The sequence below is a fragment of the Bactrocera neohumeralis genome, chromosome 2, assembly GCF_024586455.1.
Source record: "Bactrocera neohumeralis isolate Rockhampton chromosome 2, APGP_CSIRO_Bneo_wtdbg2-racon-allhic-juicebox.fasta_v2, whole genome shotgun sequence".
Lineage (NCBI taxonomy): Eukaryota > Metazoa > Arthropoda > Insecta > Diptera > Tephritidae > Bactrocera > Bactrocera neohumeralis.
Window position 1 is genome coordinate 17273419 of NC_065919.1, and position 16664 is coordinate 17290082.

The window sequence follows — 16664 nt, forward strand, 5'->3', positions numbered from 1 at the left end:
TTTTCAAAAAATAATAGCGTAAACAAGTCTCTTTGGACATGCGGGATCGTGCGAATTATAACTACCAATGAGATGTGGATTAATGAGTTTGACATGCAAACAAGTCAACAATAATCGGTATGGAGTGAAAAGATTTAGACGAAACAAAAAAAAAAAAAACAACCATGGCAAAACCGTTCAAAAATCAAGATAGTGCTCTTGGTTTTCGATATTCCTGGTTTGCTGCATCCTCAATTTGAGCCGGAGAAACTGACGGTCAATAAGAAGTTCTAATTGGTCGTATTAGCTCGTTTGCGTGAGAATGTCCGTCGCAAACGGCCGGAAATGTGGAAGAACAATTCTTAGATTTTCTCCTTCTTTACTGGCGTAGACAACGCTTACGCGGTTATAGCCGAGTTAACAACAGCGTGCCAGTCGTTGCTTCTTTTCGCAATGTGGCCTCAATTGGAGATTCCAAGGTCCCAGGTCCTTCTCCATCTGGTCTTTCCAACGGAGTGAAGGTCTTCCTCTAACTCTGCTTACCTTGGCGGATATTGCATCTAATTCGGTAGTGTTTTCGTTCATTCGGACGACATGACTTAGCCAGCGCAGCCGCTGCCACTCAATTCGGTGAATGCGGTATTTGCCGTGGCCAATGCCCAAAGAACCATAAATCTTCCGCAGAACCTTTCTCTCGAAAACTCGTAACGTCAACTCGTCAGTTGTTGTTATCGTCCATGCCTCGACACCATATAGCAGGAGGGGAATAATGAGCGACTTATAGAGTTTTTATCGAGAGCACTTGACTTCTCAATTATCTACTTAGTTCGAAGTAGGATCTGTTGGCAAGAGTTATTCTGAGTTGGATTTCGAGGATGACATTATTGTTGCTCTTAATACGGGTTCCAAGATAGACGAAATTATCTACGACTTCGAAGTTATCACTATCAACAGTGACGTGAGCGCCTAGTAGCGAGTGCGACGTTTATTTGTTGCTGACAGGAGATATTTCATCTTGCCATCTTGGATTTTACGCCATGATAATGTACCATGTACCGAATTTAAAGCCAAAACCGCAATGAATACCATCTATCAACCACCGTATTCACCAGATTTGTCACCGTGTGATTTTTTCTTGTTCCCCAAACTGAAATTGCCGCTCCGTGGAATCTGGTTTCAGGCGATCGAAGAGTTAAACAAAATACGCTGGAGGAACTGAAGGTCATCCCAAAAAGTGCTTATGAAAAGTGTTTTAAGGACTGGAAAAATCGTTGGCATAAGTGTATTACCTCTGGTGGGGATTACATTGAAGGCGACAATATTATTATTGATGAACAATCAAATATTCTGCTTTATTGCATTTACAATTTCCGGGTTACATTGTAAACTGCTTTGCCAACTGGTGTGCAGTTATTATTAGTTTTTTGTACGTGTGCCTATTTGGCAAACAGGTTTATATAATAATTGCCGTTTTTACTGATTGTCAGTCAGTGCCAAGCAATGAAGTCGTGAAGACGGTTTTTCTTTGAGTTGAATTTTGTTCACAAAGTATGTAAGTGCAGAGCTGTATTTATTGAGTTTCGCATTTAATAAGAAGATATTTCTTCTTGTGGTGAAGTCTTTTAGATCCGCCTTAGCTGGATTTCCTCGTACACAAATCTTGCTAATTGCACAGAGAATTTCCTTCAGGGTATTTGTTAAATTTATTAAATTAATTCAATCATAAGTAGCCTAGGCTTACCTTTGTGCTTGCATATATTTATGTGTGGCACTGGGTGTGGTCCTTTGTATAATAACCACATAATTGTATATTATTAGCTCGATCTAATGAATGTTTACATTAAATTTTGTTGCAAGCATATACTTACAGCAGCGCATGGACATATGTACAATGTATTTTATACATACGTACACGCACCTATGTAGCAGGCTTCAAACTGTGGCATGCTACACACTCACTGGTCAATGAAATACGGTAATGAGCTGTGTGTATATAATTTTCGGCTGAATATTAAATGTTAACATTTAAAGCTCTAAAGACTCTGAATGTCGCTGCGTTGTTGTTGCTGGGCATAAATTTGGATTTTGTTGAGCTATAAAAGCTATGAGCGCAAGTCAAGTTGTAATGCATTCTTGTGGCTTAACTCAAAGCGTTGACTAATTTAATGAAGTGATTTTGATTGAAACATTTGTGGTTTAGAACAGTGAAGTATGGCACATAAGTCAATATATAGTTGCTTCAGTTAATATTAGTGATTGTTTTAATGCAGCTAATTTTGTAAATAAGACAGGGGGATTATTTAGCAAAAGCTTTCAGTACAGCGTCAAGTGAAAACCGGAAAAAAATGTTAACTTTGGCTGCACCAAATCCTACACGGGCGCATTTTTAATAGCATAAAAGGGTATACAAGATCGTTTATTTGATTTTAATCGGTCATTCTAAATGCTCTAACGGTCCGCTCAGAATAATTTTTTCGGAGGTTATTGCGTTGCTTTAATTCATATCCTATGCCAAATTTTCTAACGATTCCTTTGCCAAATAAAAAAATATTCCATACGAGTACTAAAGTTAAAAGTGTCGGTTTATATGACTGCTGTATGCTATAGTAGTCCGATCTGATTAATACTTTCGAAAACTATAGAGATACCTGTGATAATAACCTATGCCAAATTTATTGAAGATAACTTGTCTGATAAAAAAGTCTTCCATACGAGAACTTGAGTTGGATCGCTCAGTTTGTAGGGCAGCTATATGTTAAAGAAGACCGATCTGAACAATTTTTTAGAAAATAGTAGTAGTGTCTCAGGTAGTAACCTATGTCAAATTTCGTTTTGATACTTTGTCAAATATAAAAGTTTTCTATACAAGGACTTGAGGTGGATTGGTCAGTTTCAGACTGATCTGAAAAAATTCTTCCAAATGTATAGTGGTGCCTCAGGTAGTAATCCATGCAAAGTGTTGTGACGATAACTGGTCAAATAAAAAAGTTTTGCATACGAAGACTTGAGTTGGATCAGTCAGTTTCTATGGCAGCTATATGCTATAGTTATCCGCTATTGGCGGTTCCAATAAATGTGCAGCTTCTTGGGGAGAAAAGAACATGTGTAAGATTTCAAGACGATATCTCAAAAACTGAGGGACTACTTTGAGTATATACAAGCAGACAGTGGGACGTGGCTGAATTGAACCAGCTCCTCACGGTGATGATTTGGTTATTACGAACGTCGTGGAAATTTTAATATAACCTTCAAAGTATAATTATTCTTCTGCTTTACTGGCGAAGACACCGCTTACGCGATTATAGCCGAGTTAACAGCAGCACGCTAGTCGTTGCTTCTTTTCGCAACCTAGCGCCAATTGGAAATTCCAAGCGAAGCCAGGCCCTTCTACACCTGGTCCTTCCAACGGAGTGGAGGTCTTTCTCTTCCTCTGCTTCCCCCAGCGGGTATTGCTTCGAATTATACTTTCAGAGGTGGAGTGTTTTCGTCCATAGGTACATACGACATGACCAAGCCAGTGCAGCCGCAGTCTCTTACTTCGCTGAACTATGTCAATGCCGTCGTATATCTAATGCAGCTTATCGTTTCGTCGATTGCGATATTCGCCATGGCCAACGCGCAAAGGACCATAAATCTTTCGCAGAACTTTTCTCTCGAAAACCCGTAACGTCGACTCATCAGCATACCATATCATACAGCAGGACGAGAATAATGAGTGACTAATAGAGTTTGGTTTTTGTTCGTCGAGAAAGGACTTTACTTTTCAATTGCCTACCCAGTCCAAAGTATCACCTGTTGGTAAGAGTTATTCTGCATGGGACTTCGAGGCTGGCATTGGTGTTGTTGTTAATACTGGTTCCAAGATAGACGAAATTATCTACGATTTCGAAGTTATGAAGTTATGATATGTTGGAGCCAAGTTGCTAGTGCGACGACTGTTTGTCTGATGACAGAAGATATTTCGTCTTGCCGTCTTTCACTACAAGACCCATTTGCTTCACTAACATATGCATTCTGTAGAAATCAGAACTAACCGCGCGATTGTGGAGGCCAATGATACCAATATCTTATAGAAGATGGTACCTACTCTATTTAGTGCTGCAGCTGGAATTATTTTCTCCAAGAGTTTATTGAAGAAATCGTAAGAAAGGGAGTCGCCTTATTAGAAAACTCATTTGGTATCGAACAGCTCGGAGAGGTCCTTCCCGATCCTGACGGAGCTTTTAATCTTTCCAAAAGTTATTATGTGAAACAACAGCAAAGTTATACAGATCATCTTAGCGTCAGTGTATTCAGACAACCGCTTTAACGTTGCGTCATCGCAAGCTAATCGATTATACCACTCTGTTTTATTTATACCAATTCTTAATGCTGAGATGATGCCGACAAATCTCATTAGACCAAGCAAATAAAAATTATGTTTCATTTTCAGAAATTATTTCCAAAAACAAATTACAACAATTTACTTTGTATATTTTTTATACTTTTAGTGTTCTAACGGGGAGTCTTATCAAATATGTCAAACATTATACGCTTCGAAACCTTCTTGCGTATACCCAGCTTCTTTTATCGCAGCGTTGGCGTTGACCTATGGAACACTAATAGCGGTCCGCTACAGAGTGCAGTCTTCTACATCAGCTTGTTTAATGTTAATGTCTGGCTACTTTCGGAGTTGATCTTTGCAGTTTTAATGTTCACTAAGAACTTCATACAGGCAACCATGACGCTCTCATATGCCGGTTTTGTGCTCGTCGGCTCCATAAAAATGTACTTTATGTGGCGTAAGAAAGCAGAGATGACACGCTTCCTGCAACTCATGAACACCATCTTTCCACGCACAGAATCGCAGCAGAAAATGATGAACTTGCGAAGCCACTTGCGTCAATGTACGATTGTAATGAGCGCCTTTGCACTGATCTTCATGATACTGATTTGGACCTACAATCTCTATCCGTATATGCAACGGCAAATCTACGATCGTTGGTTGCAAGTGCGCATCGTCAACAAAACACTGCCCTATGAGAGCTATATACCTTGGAATTGGCATGGTCATTGGACTTTCTATCTTTATTACACCTTGCAAAGCATCGCCGGCTATCATTCGGCATCGGGACAGATTGCTAGTGATTTGGTGTTATGTGCCATGGCGACGCAAATTATTATGCATTATGAGTACGTTGCACAGCGGATCGCTGAGTATCAGCCGCAAGCTTTGAGAGCGCCGAGACTTGATGGGATGGAGAGCGAGACATACCGCAAGGATATGAAGTTTCTCTGCGACATAATTGGTTATCACGCCAATGTTTTGAGGTAAGTGCGATTCTTGTTATTACCAATGTATTCGGGTTTTCGTAATTTTACTGATTTCCAGTTTATCGGACATCATGAATGAGGTATTAGGTGTGCCACTTTTGGTGAATTTTATGACTTCGTCATTTGTAATTTGCTTTGTCGGCTTTCAAATGACTATGGGCGCCGAACCGGACTATATGGTTAAGCTATTCCTTTTTCTCTTTTCATCGCTGATTCAAATCTATTTAATTTGTCATTACGGTCAGCAGCTGATCGATGCGGTGAGTTGAAGAACATAAAATTTATATTGAAACATTATTTCAGATCTGTAAAAATTAGGTTATGTTATACTTACTGGCTGTCACGCAATAGAAAGACTTACTGGTACTTTGACATGCCAGCTCTTCAAGTGATATTTGATATTTATTTTGATACTTCAACTAATTCTTTCAACTGCGAAACACGGCGGTATCTAAGATGAATTCTAGATAAGGTGGGACGGAAGTAGGTAAGGTGTTTCAAGGTATCGCTCATGCCTTTTTCCCTTATCTTGCTTCTAATAATCAAAGCTCTGGCTCTTATTTGATGCCTTTGTCGGATATTTATATCAGACTTATTGTCTGTTTAATAGACCCGCGGTCTTCGAAGGCACTGAAAGTAGATTTGTCGAGATTTTAAAGTTATGCTTATAAGTAAATTTTGTATTCACTTGAAACATATGTATATCATTAATAATTTCAGTTAAACCCTGCTATAATAACTTACTCCGCCTGTTCGAGGGTGCTTAAATAATTCCTTGTCTGACAAATCTCGATATTTCAGAATTGTTCTCGAAATACGTTAAACAAATATGTATCATCAACTATTCCTTGGAACTTTTATATAGAGCTAATTTGAAGATCGAAAAACTTTTTAGCACTTAGGGTTTTTGTAATAGCCTCCATATCTTCAATAGGTCTCTTCTGTCCCGAATTTTTGGGCAGGATTTTTCCATGATGTTTTCTATATTTCTTGCAAATCTATTCATAGAGTAACAACGTATCTCGAGCCGTTTACAATCACGGTTGGGTCCATTCGCATGTCCATTATCAACGTATGCTGGTGTTAGTGACCGCACGAGCTCAAAAGCCAGCAATGTTAAAGGCTACAAGCTTTGTACGTATCTCTCGTGGCACTTTAACTGATGTGAGTATTTTGAAGAAGGAAGAAAATTAAAATTTAAGTTGTGTTAAAATTTTTTTAAGTTATTGACATCTTATAATATTATTTTATCCACACTCACTAAATCCACAGTGACCGTACTTACAAACTGGACGAAGGAGTACAGACTGAATCTTAATATAAAACAGGCAATGGTCGTAAAGTTCCGATTATCAACAACTCTACGATTTTTGGTGTTAGATTGGACGGCCTGTGTCCTCTACTCTTCATAGGTCGAATGATTCCGATTAAGCAACATAATGAACACTTCTTTAAGAAGTTTCTCGTGAGATATTTTCGCTGAAACTATCCCTGTGGTCGTAGGATTGATGCGAAGCCACCTCGTAAAAAAATCAAGAGATTTTTGATTGATTATACGAGTATCACCGACCTCGCACAGTGCGCCGACCAGACTTTGGATATAATGAATTTTAGGTACGCACTGAACGAAGAACTCGAGTTACGACGAGAATGTTGCGTAACTTTGTTCTGGATACTATAACAGGTTCAACCCTAACTTATCCAGAAGCGACCCCGACATACCAAATATATGTTCAGCGTGAAATGAGTTCTCGCATGATCCTAACCACCAAGCGAACCACACTTATTTAATACCCTTCTATCTGGGTGCCATTAAAACTATGTGATCGCTCTTCGAAAACATGGATCTTTAAGTCTTCTAACAAGTACTGTGAAGCTTCCGACTCCAGGTTTCAGAATCGGAAGTTTGCACAAACTGCTAGACTCATGTTGAATAAGTGCTTCTTAAGCTTAAAATGGCTAGTGTAGAATGCGACAGGTAGCTGGAATTTAATACTCAGGAGATTGAATACATTTTTAAACCTCCTCAGTCAGTTTTACCTGACCATTTGCAACTTGGACTGCGCATGCCTTGGAGTTATTGCAAATACTTCTCCCTGCAGAGCTGCTCCTTAGTTGTATGAGGACCAACCGCCATACAGGGTTCAGGTTTCACCGTGCTGGAAGATGCTGAGTGGGCAAGCTCGTCAGCCAGTTTATTCCCGGCTATATGTTTGTAACTTGCCACACAGATAAGGTGCACTCGATTACGACCTGATAGGCTGTTCAGCCGTTCTATGGATTCCTACACCAGTCGCGATTTAATCTCTTAAGGAGAGATCGCTTTAAGTGCTGCTTGGCTATCTCTGCATATGGCGTTGTGGGTTAAGTTCCACACACCGACTTATATCTAAGGTTCCTGCTTGGAGGATGCTCGGAAACTATGGTATGGAGAGTTTGATAGGTAGTCTTGCAACTTGTGCATAAATTACCTCCGACATTTTTGAGTCATCTGTTTATCATTGATTGTGCTATTCCTTAGTAGTAGGTAGGTCGAGAGTGGAATTATTCCATATAGCCTTGCTGCCAAGGGTAACTCTAAACTTCTTTGTGAAGCTTACTGTTTTGGTAATACTGTCCCTTGGTAGATTAGTTAGTGGTATTTTATTACATAGAACATTTTCTCTACGAAACCCTTCTGCTGTCATTCGAAGCGTTGCATATTTGGCTGCTTGGTTGATTACTAGGTGAAGCGGTGTGAGTTCCAGCATAACCTTCAATACTACCGTCGGGCACGTAAGCATTGCACCCGATGCGCAGATGAAGACAAGTCGCGGCAGCTTCGATTGTTGATGTTCTATCAAATTCTGCAATGTTTTAGAAGACCAAGCCACTGCTCCATACCTAATCATCGGTTTCACGATCAGGGTGTACATTCATCTGATAATCTTTGACTTGCAGCTCCAGGTTTTCAAGTCGATTGCACACCATAAGTGCTATTGTAGCCTTGACTATGATCAGGTGCACATGCAACTTCCACCGAAGAGTGGAATCTAGAGTTAGACTAAGATATTTGATCACATTAGTCATCTCTATCTCTCTGCCATCTAGGGATAAGTAATTGATGCCGTGCAGAAACCTTTGTCTAGTGAAAGGGATGTGGTTGTTCCATCCAACCACACTGCATCATCCCTTTGACAGACTCAATCCTCTTGACACCATATCACAGCAAGTATCCTCGAATTTACCCCTAGCTAATATAAAAATGTCATCCGCATATCATTGATAGCGGATCCCATTGTTAGTTAGAAAAGGTCATCTATGACTAAGCTCCATAATAAAGGGGATAGGACACCACCATGTGGGCCACTGTGTGGTACTGCCACTTTTCTTTTCTTTAGAGCTTGTCAAAAGCATCTTCGATGTCTAGGAAGGCGCATAGCATCCCTACTCTACCATACAACGAACTTTGCATCCGAATTTAATTGGTGCAGAGCAGTATTATTTGACCTACCTGCTCTGGAAGCATTCTGATTCGTCTGTAACCATATAATCGATTGTTCCGATTTGAGACTTTGCTCTAACTTATTCTTAGTTTAAGTTTCCTAGTAAAGTCTGCAAGACTTTTACTTCGATGAATTGTTGTGCTGATGTTGGAAATTATCGATATAAATTGACCATATAGTGCAGTGTTTCATGTTATCGACTGACCATTTAGTACAGTTTGTCATGTTATCGATATTTTTTTGTTTCTCATTTTCTAATTTCTTTCTATAGATTTCTATATTTGTTTAAATTTTTCTTTTTGTTTTTTAATTTCTTGTCTGCGGTGTCCTCTGTGCTGTGCGAATTTTTTTCACTCTCTCAAAATGCCATATTTATCGATAACTTTTTTCTTGCAGATAATGCAAATTTCCTATAAATTCTTCACACTCGTCCGCACAATGTACAGTAATTAAAGTCATTGTTGTTGCGAATGCTACTGCTGCTTTCGTTGTTGTTGCTGCGGTTTTTGTTATTTGAACGTGTTTGTAACTGTATGTAAATGATGGCCACAGCTGTTCGCATGACAAATTAGGAATTCAATATGCATTCGGAATATTAGCATTTGTACTCCGCCTGGAATACCAGCGACACATGCAAATTTAATGAAATTTTAATTAAAACCAACCGTGACTGAAGTGTAAACAGAATGTATAAATTATGAACTGCAATTAAAGTGAACAGCAAATAAAGTTTCCATTGAAAAACCTGACCAAACCCAGCGCTTAGGCTTGGAATTTGGTGTAATGGGATAAAAAGAGACAATAGAAAAAAGGAAAAATGATATTTTAAATTAAAATAGTTTATTTCACATGTATTGGTGGCAGTCTATAAGTAAAAACAATGACAACCCAAATATACGCGCATCCTCTATATAAATATAGAATTTTTACGTCTCCTTGAGGCCACCTTTCATACATTCGATTTTCCATTTTTCGATTACGCAACATTCAATTGCATTTCCGTTGACAAACAACCATTTTGAATTGTTAGCTTAGTTAGCGTTTTCGTAGTTTCATCACCCTTTGTTTTGTCGCGCCAAATCCGTTACGTAACTGTTACTACTATATATGGTTCGTAACCTAATTCCACTGTGGAATTAGTTTCAATTTTTAATTTCACTTTACATGCCAAACTCCAACAAATACACACACATGCGCAACGCTGTCAAAATTTGCTACCTATAAATCTACTATATACATATATGCTCACACATACAGGTATAGTGAGTGAGGTCAGCGAAGCTCAAAGTCTAGCTATGAAAAATTGTTTGAAATTCGCCAAAGCTTGAACCAATTAATGTCTATGGACCGCTACTGTTATAAGTTTAGGCAGCTATGTGATACCTAAATTTATAGGGTGTTTTTTTAGAAGTTTGGTATTTCAGCAAACTAAAAATCAATGCAAGATTTTGCTATGAAGCTTCGTGGAGACCTAAAAATTGTACAGATGTCCATGCACATGCCATATGAAGAGCGAGCGAGTCAAAAATTATTATACTCACAATTGAAATGCGCTTAAAAATAGTGAAAAATTTCCAAGAAAAAGTGAAATTTTCACAAATCTGAGATTGCTGTCATTTGTAACCTGACGGGTGAGTAAATAACAGGTCCATGGACTTTGGTTATTGTGGAAAAAAATTGATAAAATTGTGCAGCTTGAAGGGAAAGTATACAGTTGAAGCAGAAACTTTGCTCGATCATGAGCTTATGGAAACTGTAACAGGAAAATCAACCATCAAGGATTGGTATGCCAAGTTGAAACGCGGTGAAATGAGCACCGAAGACGGTGAACGCAGTGGAAGCCCAAAAGGGGTTATTACCGACGAAAACATCAAAAAAGGCCACAAAATGGTTTTAGATTATCGTAAAATGAAGTTCTTCAAGATAGTAGGCACTCTATAGATATCAAATGAACGTGTAGATTGTACCATTCACGAATATTTGGGTATGACAAAGCTCTGTGCAAAGTGGGTGCCGCGCGAGCTCACTTTAAATCAAAAATTATGACGAGTTGATGATTCGGAGCAATGTTTAGAGGTGTTTAAGCGTAAGAAATTCAAGTTTTTGCGTCGATATGTGACCATGGATGAAACCTGGCTCCATCGCGTGGGATAATTTTTATTGACTACATTGAGAAAGGAAGGACCAACAAAAGTGGCTATTAAAAATTGCCAAAAACGGCCGCATTTGTAGAAACCAAAAGTGCTGCTTCAACAAGACAAAAATCCATTAGATGGACTTTGAATTGCCTCTGCATCCACTGTATTTTCCAGATCTGGACCCGAGTGACTATTTCCTGTTCTCAGATCTTAAAAGAATGCCCGATGAGAAGAAATTTTCGTTGAATGAAGAGGTGATCGCCGAAACTGAGGTCTATTTTGAGAAAAAGAACAAATCGTGCTACCAAAATGCTATCGAAAAGTATTGGGGTCGCTATAAGCAGTACATCACCCTTGGATCGAACTATGTTGAATAAGAAAAAAACGAGTTGTGGCAAAACAGGAATGTGTTCTACTATGGTAGGCCGTGGATTTTTCAATTCGGCTATTTCGAGAGGTTCGCCTAAGGTACATGACTCTCAAACTACTGCACCCCCAGTCTTGTCAAAGCTGGAGAATGGTGCAGAAAGTGTTGGATGTTTTCATCTTTTCCAAATAATTGCGACAGTTAAGCCTTACCGCATCCGCACCCATTGGGCAATGACCAGTAAGAACTAGGATACCGCATTATGAATTATTATTGAGAGCGAGTGGTTCAGTGGATCGCCGGCGTTTTGCACTAGCTCAGAAAGATCTCGCAGTCAGATAGGAGCTAGTTGGTGATCAATGCCAGCCAAACTCGCACAAAGTCCAAAGGTCCGGTAGCACCCAAGAATTTTCTACATCGACTTCAATCATTCAAGTGGAAAATAGTACCAACAGAATAAATAGTTCAAGAACCCTTACGAAACCTGAAAACATCATTTTGTGAGACCGAACTTTTGAAACAAGTATCATGCCAAGAACTGGCATTTTACTATACATTGAGCATCTTGGTGAAGAAATTAGACGGTGTCAGACTACTTTTGGTTTGTGGACGTTGTCAGTAGTTCATTCCATTAAGATCCGTTGAAGTCCTAGCTATAGTTTTTCTTCGAAACATTTCCTAAACATGCTCAACTTTGGGAGTCAATAGTTTCTAGTTCATCAAGAAATCGTGACATCTGTAGTAAATTTACGATTCCAGCTGAAAGTTCAAAATATCGAACGTAGCACTTTAGATCTTTTCTGAATCAGCGATATATCGGAGCGTTTTGTAACATTTGACCATCCGTCGTCTCTTCTTTCTAAATTATTTAACTTCAGCCGAATAGTCGACTAGAATTTATATCTCGCATACTGAAAGACTTCTCGTCGAAGTAATGTTCTATTAGGAGTTTTTGCTCTGAAGCATAAAATAAGGATAGTTTTTAGAAAAGCATAGATGGTTCCATCGCCAAAATCTGGGTTAGTAGAAATACTGTCGCTAATCCCTAAAAATAGGTTTCAAAAAGGATGTAATGGTTACCAATTCCACTTTGTCCAGCGAGTATTTCTTGTTTACTTATCTACTTTCTTCGAAATAGACTCCCGAACGATTTTTTTGGTATACAGACAGACCTGACTGACCTCGGGTGTTGGCAGGCATAAAGGTGGTGATCTATTGGACACAGCGATTAAACAGATCAAGTCGAATTACTCCTCTCTTACGCTGCTTTTCGTGAAGTTTTGTGATGTAGCCCTGAACGCCTAGCCTGCTGCATTTTTATACTCTCGCAACAATGTTGCTAAGGAGAGTATTATATTTTTGTTCACATAACGGTTGTTTGTAAGTCCTAAAACTAAAAGAGTAAGATATAGGGTTATATATACCAAAGTGATCAGGGTGACGTGTAGAGTCGAAATCCGGATGTCTGTCTGTCCGTCCGTCCGTGCAAGCTGTAACTTGAGTAAAAATTGAGATATCATGATGAAACTTGGTACACGTATTACTTGGCTTCATAAGAAAGTTAAGTTCGAAGATGGCCAAAATCGGCCCACTGCCACCACTGCCACTACCATAGCTATGTCAACCAAACTCTAAAGATTCGTTTCCTTCAGGCATTTCCTTATACAGTTCAAAAATGGAAGAAATCGGATAATACCACGCCCACCTCCCATACAAAGGTTATGTTGAAAATCACTAAAAGTGCGTTAACCGACTAACAAAAACCGTCAGAAACACTAAATTTTACTGAAGAAATGGAAGAAGGAAGTTGCACCCAGGCTTTTTTTAAAAATTGAAAACGGGCGTGGCGTCGCCCACTTATGGACCAAAAACCATATCTCAGGAACTACTCCACCGATTTCAATGAAATTCGGTATATAATGTTTTCTTAACACCCTGATGACATGTACGAAATATGGGTGAAATCGGTTCACAACCACGCCTTCTTCCAATATAACGCTATTTTGAATTCCATCTGATGCCTTTTCTGTATAATACGAGTATATACATATGTACATTAGGAACCAACGATGATAGCGGAATAAAACTTTACAAAAATACGGTATTTGAAAAATATGTAAATGACGGATAATGAAATCTCGATTATCACTTTATCATGCGAGAGTATAAAATGTTCGGTGACACCCGAACTTAGCCCTTCCTTACTTGTTCTTTTCCTCTTTAAAAACCAGTTCGACCTAATAACATGTACGTATGTATGTATCTATATAAAGAATTAACAATCAAAATGGGGATAAGGGGTGTGTAACGGCTTTTTTCAATTAGCCAGCATTTAATTGAATGCCAATATTGTAATAAAATGTTGAGTTCATAGTTCCATATCTCAATGCATACACAATCACAAGCGCCTTCACTTTCTCTTTATTCTACATCAACAAAATGCTCCCAATGCACATAGTTCTGACGAAAGTGCATAAAAGGCGACTGGAAAGATATATAAGTATGTAAGGCAAACAAATACATACAAGAGGCACTATATCAATACTTTAATGGCCACAAAGGCTGAAACAGTATGGTAAATGGATGCATATGGACAGTGGGACCTCGATTTACAGATACTTTTGTTATTTAAAACAAATTCATTCCAATTAGCACAAAATACCATTCGGAATATCTGGTACTGCAGAGAGCTTGATAGAGTTATAATGTAGGACGCTGACGATTAGGAACGCTCTTCAAGTAATGACATTATATGCCCAGTCCAGAATTTCGCTTTGTATTATTCAGAAAATCCATGGTCTAAAGCCTCCTGAAGACAAATTATGTTCAACTAGGCCAAGACCAGACCACATCGGTGGTTGATTGTGCCTCGCTAGAAGGTCCTGGATCGCCCGTGAGGCCTACCCATGTAAAAACAAGGGCTGTATTATGTATCTAGTTCTGAATCGAGAACCATGTTGTCCACTAACCTTCAAATAGACCCATCAGAATCTTTGTAAGTTATTCTCGCATTGTTTGTCGAGCTCTTCTAATGATAGTATACTGCAAGAAGTTGGTTGAGCTTTTAAAAGCAGTTGAAACTTGTCCTTTATTGGAAATACTATTTCTAAAGAGAGATCTCCCTTAAGTATAATTTTAGACTACTGGATTACTGTAGTGTTTTCAAAGCAGCCATTGTCATTAAGGTAGTAGAGGTAATACCCCAAGACAGTCTCTTTGAGGGAGCATAAGGGTGACAATACAAGCTTTGAATTCACTCATGGTTCGCTCAAAGTTAGTTAAGGAGTGTCGAGAGCAACAAGTTACTTTATTATCCGACTCAGACATAGCGAAAGCCCTGGCAACTGAAAAGCTGATGAATTCGCAAGAGAGGGCATTCTTATCCCGAATATATCAGTTGCAAACGAGTAGAATTTCCATTATCTTATTGCGTTCTAGCATTGGATGTCTGAACTTTGTGTGAGCTTAGCAGGCGTTGGTCATCAAGTAGATCCTATGTGACCTCGACTGCTCTGGCCTAGTGTGGCACGCAAGATAATTCACTGGACTCTTCGCTCTCAGTAAGGTCCATCTTGCCGCAAACGTAGGCGTGATTGGTGATCATTGCCCAATAGACATGCATGTGGTAAGGCTGAAAATTTTATCCGACGCCAACTGAGAAGGTGGAGAGTCGATTCGACACCGTGCGTAGCAACTCGGACTGGCGTATGGTTATGTCGTACAAAATACAACTTGTGCATGAACTGTAGCCGCTCCACCTGGGCTCTTGAGAAGTTCCAAGAAGATCTGAAGTTTTCGAGCCAAATTTAGTTCAGCGATGAGGCTCAATTCTGGTTCAATGGGTATATAAGCAATCAAAATTGCCAAATTTGGGACGAAGAGCAACCTGAAAAGATTCTTCCATAAAAAACAACAGTTTGGTGTGGTTTGTGGACCGGTGGAAGCATCGGTTCATATTGCTACAAAAATGATGCCGGTGAGACCATAACCATCAATGGCGACCATTATCGCGCCATGATAACCGACTATTTGATGCCTGAAATTGAAGTACGTGATGTCGGCGATATTTGTTTTAAACGAGACGACGTTTTTTCCCACACTTCGCATCAATCATTAGATTTCTTGAGAGAGTACTTCGGTGAGCAGATAATTTCTCGTTTTGGGCCGCTAAGATCGTCTGATATCGCACCGTTAGACTTTTTCCTGTGAGGATATGTAAAGTCTAAAGTCTATGCGGACAAGCCCGCTTCAATTCAGGCCTTGGAGCAAAACATAACGTCAGTTACCAGTCGAAATTCTCGAACAAGTCATCGAAAGTAGGACTCAACGGATGGACCATCTGAGATGTAGCCGCGGCCAACATTTGAAAGAGGTAATCTTCAAAAACTAAATGCCTAAGAATTTTCTTTCGAATTATAATAAAGATTCCCCATTAAATTTGAAGTTTGTGGGTTTTTTCTTTAAAAAAATATGGAACCTCGAAATGGATCATCCTTGAATATCAGCATCAACGATTATTTTCGACTGACATTCGCTAGTTCAGGTCGGCTAACTTTTCTCTCTCAAGAAAAACAAAATTACAGTTCCCATACCCTTAACCAATTTGTGTAAATTAGAGTAGATACAAAGGGTTTTCGTTCGGAACGTTTTTAACCGAAAATTCAACTGGACGATTTTAGGCTAGTCTTCCTTTCTTCGAGCGTCAAGTTAATCTTGAAAACACTCTACGTTAAGGAATTATAAATTTTAACCTCTCAACTATAAGGCTTATATTAAATATATACCGCTCAACACTATATTCCGAACCTCTGTATCGACGTTTAACTGTACCACTATATACCGTTACAATACTGATGGCAACAAATTCATGGCTGTGCCCTCTCAATTTACATTTGCATTCGGCGCTGCGCCAGCTGCAAGTATTATATTACTCTTATTTTCACATTCATCGGCATAGATGGTATGCCCGAACGTTTGGCATACATTCCTCGCTTCGGCAGCTTTTTCTGTGGTCCACATTGGTTTTTTTTTCTGATTTATTGATTTAAATTTTTTTACACATTCACTTTTTGGAAGCCACTGTTTGGTTGTGGTGCAGTTGGCATCATTTTTCTTTGTGCCACTCTATCACTCATATCAGCGCCAATTGTGGAGGAGTCAGTGGCAACTTTCATCGGAAAAACAAACAGAAAATTAAAAATTTGTTTGTGTGCGGCGTTGCCACTTTGGTTCAATTGCACCGCATTTCGCAGTTTCAATTTAACGCAATCACGTTTGGTTGCTTAGGAAAAAAATATCGCAATTGGCAGCTCTGTTTGGTATGATTTTCGTTGTAAAGTGAACGACTTTGTGATATTTTATTCGAAAAAGCATAACTTTTTA

General features: G+C 39.1%; 1 protein-coding gene across 1 annotated transcript; it reads left to right on the forward strand.

Annotated features, from left to right (window-relative positions):
- The first annotated feature begins 4475 nt into the window (after positions 1 to 4475).
- Positions 4476 to 9490, forward strand: LOC126768015 (odorant receptor 85c-like). Its single transcript, XM_050485862.1, has 4 exons — positions 4476 to 5289; positions 5351 to 5552; positions 6301 to 6456; positions 9174 to 9490. The coding sequence occupies exons 1-4, from the start codon at positions 4496 to 4498 to the stop codon at positions 9228 to 9230; spliced, it is 1209 nt and encodes a 402-aa protein (XP_050341819.1). The 5' UTR covers positions 4476 to 4495; the 3' UTR covers positions 9231 to 9490.
- The last annotated feature ends 7174 nt before the right edge of the window (positions 9491 to 16664 follow it).